Below are 13,425 nucleotides of genomic sequence, written 5' to 3' on the forward strand. Positions count from 1 at the left end.
TATGGATAAGCATGCATACATACACATACACAATCACATGATAGAAATTACAATATATTTAAGAGACTCGAAATAGATTTATTTACGTACAGGAAGATATTTTCTATCCAGAGAGACTCAAGTGATCTTTCCTTGCAACATGCAGTGAAGCACCTAACATCTCTCATACTGTACTTTTCTCACAAATCGCAAGATGTCGTTCATATGCCATGGTGGATTTTTCTGACATCATGAACATGTTTATTCAGGCAACACTTAAAGTGGACATAACGTGGCCAACAGGTATAATGAGCGACATGCACCATGTGATCTCACCAGTAGATATGATTTGTATTTTCATTACACTTTTTGTTATCAGAAAATTTCATGTTTGTTCTGTTTATAGCAGGTGTGCTCACAAATTAATTCAAATCTTCTTAAGCGTTGACCCTTCACAAAGTACCCTAAACAACATGTGTAGACAACATAAACAAAACGAGAGACCAAGCTTTCATCGCATGATAAAAATTGTTTTATTGCTTATTTACAGTCAATTATAGAAAGTGATCTTCATGATTCTCATATACAATATAAAAGTTTCTAATACAGTTCAATCTGTTCATCAAAATAGTAGACAGCATCAAAGTCTTTAAAGTAGAAGTCTTCCAAGCTGGAGCGTCTTTTCTGAAAGGAAAGGAAAGAATGGTTAAAGGTAGCATTAGTGACTATTTAGATTTATTTTTGTCACTGTGACAGCAAAGTTTCACTTTTAGAATATTGGCAATTCTGATTCTTGTGTTTTGATGCATATGTGAATGTATCACGGTTTGTGAGTGTGTGATCTGCACGCGCGTATGTGTGTGTGTGCGTGTGTGAATGTACATGTGTGTGTGTGTGTGTATGTATGTGTGTGTGTGCGTGTGTGTGTGAATGTACATGTGTGTGTGTGTGTATATGTATGTGTGTGTGTGTATGTATGTATGTGTGTCTGTATTTGTGTGTGTGTGTGTGTGTGTGTGTGTGTGTGTGTGTGAGTGTTGACTAAGAAAAAAACCTCCTTACCCTCTCCTGATTTTTCTTTAATGACATAAAAAGCCCCAACCAAAACAATATGTCGGTATATCAAATGGATAAAGAAATAAAAAACAGTGTTACTGACCAGTTCCTCATCCGTGACGTCTGGCCTGACGCAGCAGCAGAAGAACCTCTTAACCTTCCTCCACCACTTCACCTTCCTGGAGCCTCTCTTCTTCCCTACAAGTCGTACAGTAATATTGGTTTTCAATCAATGTACAGACTGCGTTATCTAGCACAAGTGACGTCATCTCCGGCACCCTTATCATAAGCAAGTAAGCAGGCTGCATCATCACACAATGTACAACCTATAAATACATGTACGCTGAATAAGACCTCGGACATTAATTGAGTGTTGTATGATCTTGATTTTGAATCTGTAGATATGATTTGTATTCTTTTTATTACACTTTTTATTGTCAGAAAAAAATCTCACCCAAGCGTTAGCTGCCGGAGTCCATTTGTACCATATGTAGCAATTTTACCCATGACACATCGTATTGTGGAAAATCACCAGTCAACATGTTTGTTCTGTTTATAGCGAGTGTGCTCAAGAAGAATTCAAATCTACGCTTGTACTGATTCATCACGTTTTCTCACCATAATTACTTCCTATTCATTACCCTCCAGCAAAAGCAAATCAGTAAATCAACATCATATACTACTTTGTGGACAGGGTAGTTATTATTGCCATTGATAGGTATAAAATGAATACACAGATAGATGAGCATGTTTGGAGCCATGGACAGAATTATTGCCTGAACAAATAGCTGACCGGGTCGTCTGGAAGTTGTTTAGCTGCACCAATAATGTCCTTGGCTGCACCATGTATAACCGTGGTTCTAATTAACGTAATTCAATCAGAAATGAGAAGAAATTATTGTCCTTACCTTTGCCGTCACAACTTGCCGCTTCCTCGTCAAGGGTTGCATCATTCTGGGTGAGGTCGGTCTCCTCGTTGGCACAGTCGCGGTCGGTCTCTGCTTCCTCGGTGGCGCGGTCGCGGTCGGTCTCTGCTTCCTCGTTGGCGCGGTCGCGGTCGGTCTCTGCTTCCTCGGTGGCGCGGTCGCGGTCGGTCTCTGCTTCCTCGGTGGCGTGGTCGCGGTCGGTCTCTGCTTCCTCGGTGGCGCGGTCGCGGTCGGTCTCTGCTTCCTCGGCAGTGGCGCGGTCGCGGTCGGTCTCTGCTTCCTCGATGGCGCGGTCGCGGTCGGTCTCTGCTTCCTCGGTGGCGCGGTCGCGGTCGGTCTCTGCTTCCTCGGTGGCGCGGTCGCGGTCGGTCTCTGCTTCCTCGGTGGCGCGGTCGCGGTCGGTCTCTGCTTCCTCGGTGGCGCGGTCGCGGTCGGTCTCTGCTTCCTCGGTGGCGCGGTCGCGGTCGGTCTCTGCTTCCTCGGTGGCGCGGTCGCGGTCGGTCTCTGCTTCCTCGGTGGCGCGGTCGCGGTCGGTCTCTGCTTCCTCGGTGGCGCGGTCGCGGTCGGTCTCTGCTTCCTCGGTGGCGCGGTCGCGGTCGGTCTCTGCTTCCTCGGTGGCGCGGTCGCGGTCGGTCTCTGCTTCCTCGGCGGTGGCGCGGTCGCGGTCGGTCTCTGCTTCCTCGATGGCGCGGTCGCGGTCGGTCTCTGCTTCCTCGGTGGCGCGGTCGCGGTCGGTCTCTGCTTCCTCGGTGGCGCGGTCGCGGTCGGTCTCTGCTTCCTCGGTGGCGCGGTCGCGGTCGGTCTCTTCCTCGGCAGCGCGGTTGTCCTCTCCCTCGTCGTCACTGCTACATGTAGTCTCCTCGTCGCTGCTGCTGTCAGACTCCAGAATCCAGTTGGCGCGATACTTACCTTTGTTGATAGATGGCTCCTCGGCTTAGGTGTAGTTTACGCCCAAAAACGTCGATTTTGCAACCCGACGGAATAATCGTGCGACGGTGATCTGATACAGCTTCCGACGTCGTCTGATGCCGTCGGTCGCTTCAAACTTCGTCGGAGGGTTAAACTCCGTCGGACCTTATACTCCGTCGGACCATAAACTACGTCGGGCTTTTAAACTACGTCGAGGATTAACCTGCGACGGTGATTAAGTCCTTATCTTAACCTGCGACGGTGATTAAGTCCTTATCTTAACCTGCGTCGGGGATTAGTCGTTATCTTAACCTGCGACGGTGATTAAGTCCTTATCTTAACCTGCGTCGAGGATTAAGTCCTTATCTTAACCTGCGTCGAGGATTAACTCGACGGGGACCTCTTTCACACCTTGTTCACACTTACCTATCAACAGAGATGTGTATTGATACCGATGGTCGACTAGACGTGTCATAACGGTCATGAGCACCAGAGGAGGGGGAGTGGTGGAAGTAAAACTATCTTCTACGCCTTTGGCCCAATTACTCGACTACACACCTGACCTTTTGTAAACGGACAAGATATCAATCACTTCAAACGTACCAAGGACATCTATTCTATATCAATTTTTAAAGAAGAATATGGATGTTTTCCCGAATTACCACGTGTTAGCACGGCACGTTGCTTCTCACATTAGCCGTGGCGGCTACAGAAGGACGTTTTTGCTTGTAAATGTTGTCACATTATACTAGCCTTTATGAAAAGGAGAAGTATAATATAATAGCATAAAATGCCTTTCTGTAGTCGCTACGGCTACCTCGCGCCTGTATTTCTTTGGGCGGAAGGGAGGAGGAGTGCAGTTTGTATTCAAAGAAATTTAAACGACTAACCGTTCTTTACAGACCATCTTAAGTTTAAGGTATGTTTGCCTACATGTATATGTAAGTCGGTGAGAACCAAGGAAATGCAACAAGACACTCATTCAACAAAAAATAGACCCTTTAATTAATACAAAGCAAATCAGATGGCATGTAAGTCTCTGTAACACAGACATATATATACACATCATATATAAAAAAATTAATACATCAGAATACACATTCACATTAATATATGTGCCATCTATATTTTATACATGTATCTATATCAATTTCATGGCTAAGCTTGTCAAATTCACAACCTCGGTAGGGATAAACCAAGCATAGTCACACTCATTTATTTCCTCATTCTTAGAGTTACACTTTTGAGAAAAAACACATTTAAAAGAACATACAACTAGGAGAAACTGGTTAGACAAAAGAAGGCCCATATACGACCACATAACAGATAAACATTTCTAATTACAACATATTTTGACAAACTGTAACAACTAGGATGGTAAGGACTTTTTTCGCTAGTACAGGTCTGTTACCGTCTGTCCCTTTGTGCACCAATGTACAGCAATGCTTCATTTATGCTATTTCATATTGTTTTACACATCCTGTCATAAAGCTTATGAACTCCTCCATTGGCCTTATCTATACACTGCCCCCTCGCGTTGTTTGGTCGGCAATGAGGAGAAAGAACGTGAGGGACTTTAGGGGATGGGTGGAACCATGTACTAAGCCAGTCTTGAGTACAGCTGCTAAGCTATCACTACCCAGATATTAGCCCCCTAATCCGAAATGAAGACAAACACATACGTGCATTTAATTCACAATTATGGACAGGTGTGAAAACAACAACACTTGCAATACACACCCACTAACATATTGGAAAACACACACATAAATAATACTAATGTAATTACAAATACACAGACAAGTACATCAGGCGTCTCTCTGTCTGTCAGACAAAGTAAATAGCATCACAACAGACAGCCAAACACCTCTCTGTTTAAAGAGAAAGTAAATCAACCTCATCTGTAGATGAAGCCAAACACCTGTCTTCAGAGAAAGTAAAACAACATTTACAGACAGCAAAATGCCTGTCTTCAAGTGTAAAAGAACATTTACAGACAGCCAAACACCTCCTTGTCTTCAGGGAAGAAGCAGGATCACAACAGACAGCCAAACACCTCTGTCTTCAGACAAAGTAAACAGCATTATTACAGACAGCCAAACATCCTGTCTTCGGAGAAAGTAAAACAACATTATTGCGGACAGGCGAACACATCCTGTCTTCAGAGAAAGTAGAACAGCATTATTACAAACAGCCAAACACCTCCTGTCTTCAGAGAAAGTAAAACAATATTATTATAGACAGCCAAACACATCCTGTCTTCAGAGAAAGTAGAACAGCATTATTACAGACAGCCAAACACATCCTGTCTTCAGAGAAAGTAAAACAACATTATTACAGACAGCCAAACACCTCCTGTCTTCAGAGAAAGTAGAACAGCATTATTACAGACAGCCAAACACCTCCTGTCTTCAGAGAAAGTAGAACAGCATTATTACAGACAGCCAAACACCTCCTGTCTTCGGAGAAAGTAGAACAGCATTATTACAGACAGCCAAACACCTCCTGTCTTCAGAGAAAGTAAAACAACATTATTACAGACAGCCAAACACACCCTGTCTTCGGAGAAAGTAGAACAGCATTATTACAGACAGCCAAACACATCCTGTCTTCGGAGAAAGTAGAACAGCATTATTACAGACAGCCAAACACCTCCTGTCTTCAGAGAAAGTAAAACAGCATTATTACAGACAGCCAAACACACCCTGTCTTCGGAGAAAGTAGAACAGCATTATTACAGACAGCCAAACACATCCTGTCTTCAGAGAAAGTAAAACAACATTATTATAGACAGCCAAACACCTCCTGTCTTCGGAGAAAGTAAAACAACATTATTACAGACAGCCAAACACATCCTGTCTTCGGAGAAAGTAGAACAGCATTATTACAGACAGCCAAACACATCCTGTCTTCGGAGAAAGTAGAACAGCATTATTACAGACAGCCAAACACCTCCTGTCTTCAAAGAAAGTAGAACAGCATTATTACAGACAGCCAAACACATCCTGTCTTCGGAGAAAGTAGAACAGCATTATTACAGACAGCCAAACACATCCTGTCTTCGGAGAAAGTAAAACAACATCATTACAAACAGCCAAACACCTCCTGTCTTCAGAGAAAGTAAAACAATATTATTACAGACAGCCAAACACATCCTGTCTTCGGAGAAAGTAGAACAGCATTATTACAGACAGCCAAACACATCCTGTCTTCGGAGAAAGTAGAACAGCATTATTACAGACAGCCAAACACCTCCTGTCTTCAGAGAAAGTAGAACAGCATTATTACAGACAGCCAAACACATCCTGTCTTCGGAGAAAGTAGAACAGCATTATTACAGACAGCCAAACACCTCCTGTCTTCAGAGAAAGTAAAACAACATTATTACAGACAGCCAAACACACCCTGTCTTCGGAGAAAGTAGAACAGCATTATTACAGACAGCCAAACACATCCTGTCTTCAGAGAAAGTAGAACAGCATTATTACAGACAGCCAAACACATCCTGTCTTCGGAGAAAGTAAAACAACATTATTACAGACAGCCAAATACCTCCTGTCTTCGGAGAAAGTAGAACAGCATTATTACAGACAGCCAAACACATCCTGTCTTCGGAGAAAGTAGAACAGCATCATTACAAACAGCCAAACACCTCCTGTCTTCAGAGGAAGTAAAACAACATTATTACAGACAGCCAAACACATCCTGTCTTCAGAGAAATTAAAACAGCATTATTACAGACAGCCAAACACATCCTGTCTTCAGAGAAATTAAAACAGCATCATTACAAACAGCCAAATACCTCCTGTCTTCAGAGAAAGTAGAACAGCATTATTACAGACAGCCAAAAACACCCTGTCTTCGGAGAAAGTAGAACAGCATTATTAAAGACAGCCAAACACATCCTGTCTTCAGAGAAAGCAAAACAACATCATTATAGACAGCCAAACACCTCCTGTCTTCAGAGAAAGTAGAGCAGCATTATTACAAACAGCCAAACACCTCCTGTCTTTAGAGTGAGAGATCAACAGCATTATTACAGACAGCATTATTACAGACACCTCCTGTCTTTGTAGAGAGTAAAACAGCATCTGTGCACTATCTACAACACACAGACTTACATAGTACATTTCACGCAGGACACACAAAGTGCAGTGAACTGACAGCTATAGACGGGTGCCAAGACTGACATACACAGTACAACATACATTTCACGCAGGACACACAAAGTGCAGTTAACCGACAGCTATAGACGGGTGCCAAGACTGACATACACGGTACAACATACATTTCACGCAGGACACACAAAGTGCAGTTAACCGACAGCTATAGACGGGTGCCAAGACTGACATACACGGTACAACATACATTTCATGCAGGACACACAAAGTGCAGTTAACCGACAGCTATATACGGGTGCCAAGACTGACATACACGGTACAACATACATTTCACGCAGGACACACAAAGTGCAGTTAACCGACAGCTATAGACGGGTGCCAAGACTGACATACACGGTACAACATACATTTCACGCAGGACACACAAAGTGCAGTTAACCGACAGCTATAGACGGGTGCCAAGACTGACATACACGGTACAACATACATTTCACGCAGGACACACAAAGTGCAGTTAACCGACAGCTATAGACGGGTGCCAAGACTGACATACACGGTACAACATACATTTCATGCAGGACACACAAAGTGCAGTTAACCGACAGCTATAGACGGGTGCCAAGACTGATATACACGGTACAACATACATTTCATGCAGGACACACAAAGTGCAGTTAACCGACAGCTATAGACGGGTGCCAAGACTGACATACACGGTACAACATACATTTCACGCAGGACACACAAAGTGCAGTTAACCGACAGCTATAGACGGGTGCCAAGACTGACATACACGGTACAACATACATTTCACGCAGGACACACAAAGTGCAGTTAACCGACAGCTATAGACGGGTGCCAAGACTGACATACACGGTACAACATACATTTCATGCAGGACACACAAAGTGCAGTTAACCGACAGCTATAGACGGGTGCCAAGACTGACATACACGGTACAACATACATTTCATGCAGGACACACAAAGTGCAGTTAACCGACAGCTATAGACGGGTGCCAAGACTGACATACACGGTACAACATACATTTCACGCAGGACACACAAAGTGCAGTTAACCGACAGCTATAGACGGGTGCCAAGACTGACATACACGGTACAACATACATTTCACGCAGGACACACAAAGTGCAGTTAACCGACAGCTATAGACGGGTGCCAAGACTGACATACACGGTACAACATAAATTTCATGCAGGACACACAAAGTGCAGTTAACGACAGCTATAGACGGGTGCCAAGACTGACATACACGGTACAACATACATTTCATGCAGGACACACAAAGTGCAGTTAACCGACAGCTATAGACGGGTGCCAAGACTGACATACACGGTACAACATACATTTCACGCAGGACACACAAAGTGCAGTTAACCGACAGCTATAGACGGGTGCCAAGACTGACATACACGGTACAACATACATTTCACGCAGGACACACAAAGTGCAGTTAACCGACAGCTATAGACGGGTGCCAAGACTGACATACACGGTACAACATAAATTTCATGCAGGACACACAAAGTGCAGTTAACGACAGCTATAGACGGGTGCCAAGACTGACATACACGGTACAACATACATTTCATGCAGGACACACAAAGTGCAGTTAACCGACAGCTATAGACGGGTGCCAAGACTGACATACACGGTACAACATACATTTCACGCAGGACACACAAAGTGCAGTTAACTGACAGCTATAGACGGGTGCCAAGACTGACATACACGGTACAACATACATTTCACGCAGGACACACAAAGTGCAGTTAACCGACAGCTATAGACGGGTGCCAAGACTGACATACACGGTACAACATACATTTCACGCAGGACACACAAAGTGCAGTTAACCGACAGCTATAGACGGGTGCCAAGACTGACATACACGGTACAACATACATTTCACGCAGGACACACAAAGTGCAGTTAACCGACAGCTATAGACGGGTGCCAAGACTGACATACACGGTACAACATACATTTCACGCAGGACACACAAAGTGCAGTTAACCGACAGCTATAGACGGGTGCCAAGACTGACATACACGGTACAACATACATTTCACGCAGGACACACAAAGTGCAGTTAACCGACAGCTATAGACGGGTGCCAAGACTGACATACACGGTACAACATACATTTCACGCAGGACACACAAAGTGCAGTTAACCGACAGCTATAGACAGGTGCCAAGACTGTCATGACATACACGGTACAACATATACATTTCACGCAGGACACACAAAGTGCAGTTAACCGACAGCTATAGACGGGTGCCAAGACTGACATACACGGTACAACATACATTTCACGCAGGACACACAAAGTGCAGTTAACCGACAGCTATAGACGGGTGCCAAGACTGACATACACGGTACAACATACATTTCACGCAGGACACACAAAGTGCAGTTAACCGACAGCTATAGACGGGTGCCAAGACTGACATACACGGTACAACATACATTTCACGCAGGACACACAAAGTGCAGTGAACCGACAGCTATAGACGGGTGCCAAGACTGACATACACGGTACAACATACATTTCACGCAGGACACACAAAGTGCAGTTAACCGACAGCTATAGACGGGTGCCAAGACTGACATACACGGTACAACATACATTTCACGCAGGACACACAAAGTGCAGTTAACCGACAGCTATAGACGGGTGCCAAGACTGACATACACGGTACAACATACATTTCATGCAGGACACACAAAGTGCAGTTAACCGACAGCTATAGACGGGTGCCAAGACTGATATACACGGTACAACATACATTTCATGCAGGACACACAAAGTGCAGTTAACCGACAGCTATAGACGGGTGCCAAGACTGACATACACGGTACAACATACATTTCACGCAGGACACACAAAGTGCAGTTAACCGACAGCTATAGACGGGTGCCAAGACTGACATACACGGTACAACATACATTTCACGCAGGACACACAAAGTGCAGTTAACCGACAGCTATAGACGGGTGCCAAGACTGACATACACGGTACAACATACATTTCATGCAGGACACACAAAGTGCAGTTAACCGACAGCTATAGACGGGTGCCAAGACTGACATACACGGTACAACATACATTTCATGCAGGACACACAAAGTGCAGTTAACCGACAGCTATAGACGGGTGCCAAGACTGACATACACGGTACAACATACATTTCACGCAGGACACACAAAGTGCAGTTAACCGACAGCTATAGACGGGTGCCAAGACTGACATACACGGTACAACATACATTTCACGCAGGACACACAAAGTGCAGTTAACCGACAGCTATAGACGGGTGCCAAGACTGACATACACGGTACAACATAAATTTCATGCAGGACACACAAAGTGCAGTTAACGACAGCTATAGACGGGTGCCAAGACTGACATACACGGTACAACATACATTTCATGCAGGACACACAAAGTGCAGTTAACCGACAGCTATAGACGGGTGCCAAGACTGACATACACGGTACAACATACATTTCACGCAGGACACACAAAGTGCAGTTAACCGACAGCTATAGACGGGTGCCAAGACTGACATACACGGTACAACATACATTTCACGCAGGACACACAAAGTGCAGTTAACCGACAGCTATAGACGGGTGCCAAGACTGACATACACGGTACAACATAAATTTCATGCAGGACACACAAAGTGCAGTTAACGACAGCTATAGACGGGTGCCAAGACTGACATACACGGTACAACATACATTTCATGCAGGACACACAAAGTGCAGTTAACCGACAGCTATAGACGGGTGCCAAGACTGACATACACGGTACAACATACATTTCACGCAGGACACACAAAGTGCAGTTAACTGACAGCTATAGACGGGTGCCAAGACTGACATACACGGTACAACATACATTTCACGCAGGACACACAAAGTGCAGTTAACCGACAGCTATAGACGGGTGCCAAGACTGACATACACGGTACAACATACATTTCACGCAGGACACACAAAGTGCAGTTAACCGACAGCTATAGACGGGTGCCAAGACTGACATACACGGTACAACATACATTTCACGCAGGACACACAAAGTGCAGTTAACCGACAGCTATAGACGGGTGCCAAGACTGACATACACGGTACAACATACATTTCACGCAGGACACACAAAGTGCAGTTAACCGACAGCTATAGACGGGTGCCAAGACTGACATACACGGTACAACATACATTTCACGCAGGACACACAAAGTGCAGTTAACCGACAGCTATAGACGGGTGCCAAGACTGACATACACGGTACAACATACATTTCACGCAGGACACACAAAGTGCAGTTAACCGACAGCTATAGACAGGTGCCAAGACTGACATACACGGTACAACATACATTTCACGCAGGACACACAAAGTGCAGTTAACCGACAGCTATAGACGGGTGCCAAGACTGACATACACGGTACAACATACATTTCACGCAGGACACACAAAGTGCAGTTAACCGACAGCTATAGACGGGTGCCAAGACTGACATACACGGTACAACATACATTTCACGCAGGACACACAAAGTGCAGTTAACCGACAGCTATAGACGGGTGCCAAGACTGACATACACGGTACAACATACATTTCACGCAGGACACACAAAGTGCAGTGAACCGACAGCTATAGACGGGTGCCAAGACTGACATACACGGTACAACATACATTTCACGCAGGACACACAAAGTGCAGTTAACCGACAGCTATAGACGGGTGCCAAGACTGACATACACGGTACAACATACATTTCACGCAGGACACACAAAGTGCAGTTAACCGACAGCTATAGACGGGTGCCAAGACTGACATACACGGTACAACATACATTTCACGCAGGACACACAAAGTGCAGTTAACCGACAGCTATAGACGGGTGCCAAGACTGACATACACGGTACAACATACATTTCACGCAGGACACACAAAGTGCAGTGAACCGACAGCTATAGACGGGTGCCAAGACTGACATACACGGTACAACATACATTTCACGCAGGACACACAAAGTGCAGTTAACCGACAGCTATAGACGGGTGCCAAGACTGACATACACGGTACAACATACATTTCACGCAGGACACACAAAGTGCAGTTAACCGACAGCTATAGACGGGTGCCAAGACTGACATACACGGTACAACATACATTTCACGCAGGACACACAAAGTGCAGTGAACCGACAGCTATAGACGGGTGCCAAGACTGACATACACGGTACAACATACATTTCACGCAGGACACACAAAGTGCAGTTAACCGACAGCTATAGACGGGTGCCAAGACTGACATACACGGTACAACATACATTTCACGCAGGACACACAAAGTGCAGTTAACCGACAGCTATAGACGGGTGCCAAGACTGACATACACGGTACAACATACATTTCACGCAGGACACACAAAGTGCAGTTAACCGACAGCTATAGACGGGTGCCAAGACTGACATACACGGTACAACATACATTTCACGCAGGACACACAAAGTGCAGTGAACCGACAGCTATAGACGGGTGCCAAGACTGACATACACGGTACAACATACATTTCACGCAGGACACACAAAGTGCAGTGAACCGACAGCTATAGACGGGTGCCAAGACTGACATACACGGTACAACATACATTTCACGCAGGACACACAAAGTGCAGTGAACCGACAGCTATAGACGGGTGCCAAGACTGACATACACGGTACAACATACATTTCACGCAGGACACACAAAGTGCAGTTAACCGACAGCTATAGACGGGTGCCAAGACTGACATACACGGTACAACATACATTTCACGCAGGACACACAAAGTGCAGTGAACCGACAGCTATAGACGGGTGCCAAGACTGACATACACGGTACAACATAAATTTCATGCAGGACACACAAAGTGCAGTTAACGACAGCTATAGACGGGTGCCAAGACTGACATACACGGTACAACATACATTTCATGCAGGACACACAAAGTGCAGTTAACTGACAGCTATAGACGGGTGCAAAGACTGACATACACAGTACAACATACATTTCACGCAGGACACACAAAGTGCAGTTAACTGACAGCTATAGACGGGTGCCAAGACTGACATACACAGTACAACATACATTTCACGCAGGACACACAAAGTGCAGTTAACTGACAGCTATAGACGGGTGCCAAGACTGACATACACGGTACAACATACATTTCACGCAGGACACACAAAGTGCAGTGAACCGACAGCTATAGACGGGTGCCAAGACTGACATACACGGTACAACATACATTTCACGCAGGACACACAAAGTGCAGTTAACCGACAGCTATAGACGGGTGCCAAGACTGACATACACGGTACAACATACATTTCACGCAGGACACACAAAGTGC

At 45.1% G+C, this 13,425-nt stretch overlaps 1 protein-coding gene across 1 annotated transcript in view; it reads right to left on the reverse strand.

Moving 5' to 3' along the window:
- Positions 1-57: 57 nt before the first annotated feature.
- The window catches only part of LOC136434200 (uncharacterized), a 33,812-nt gene continuing 20,444 nt past the window's right edge, over positions 58-13,425 (reverse strand). The window contains exons 2-4 of the mRNA XM_066426968.1: positions 1,944-2,884; positions 1,139-1,233; positions 58-663 (exon numbers count right to left, since the gene is read on the reverse strand). Of these exons, the coding sequence (XP_066283065.1) occupies positions 580-663; positions 1,139-1,233; positions 1,944-2,884 (1,120 nt within the window). The 3' untranslated portion in view covers positions 58-579. The remainder of the gene's footprint in view (positions 664-1,138; positions 1,234-1,943; positions 2,885-13,425) is intronic.

This window comes from Branchiostoma lanceolatum, chromosome 4 (genome assembly GCF_035083965.1).
Source record: "Branchiostoma lanceolatum isolate klBraLanc5 chromosome 4, klBraLanc5.hap2, whole genome shotgun sequence".
NCBI lineage: Eukaryota > Metazoa > Chordata > Leptocardii > Amphioxiformes > Branchiostomatidae > Branchiostoma > Branchiostoma lanceolatum.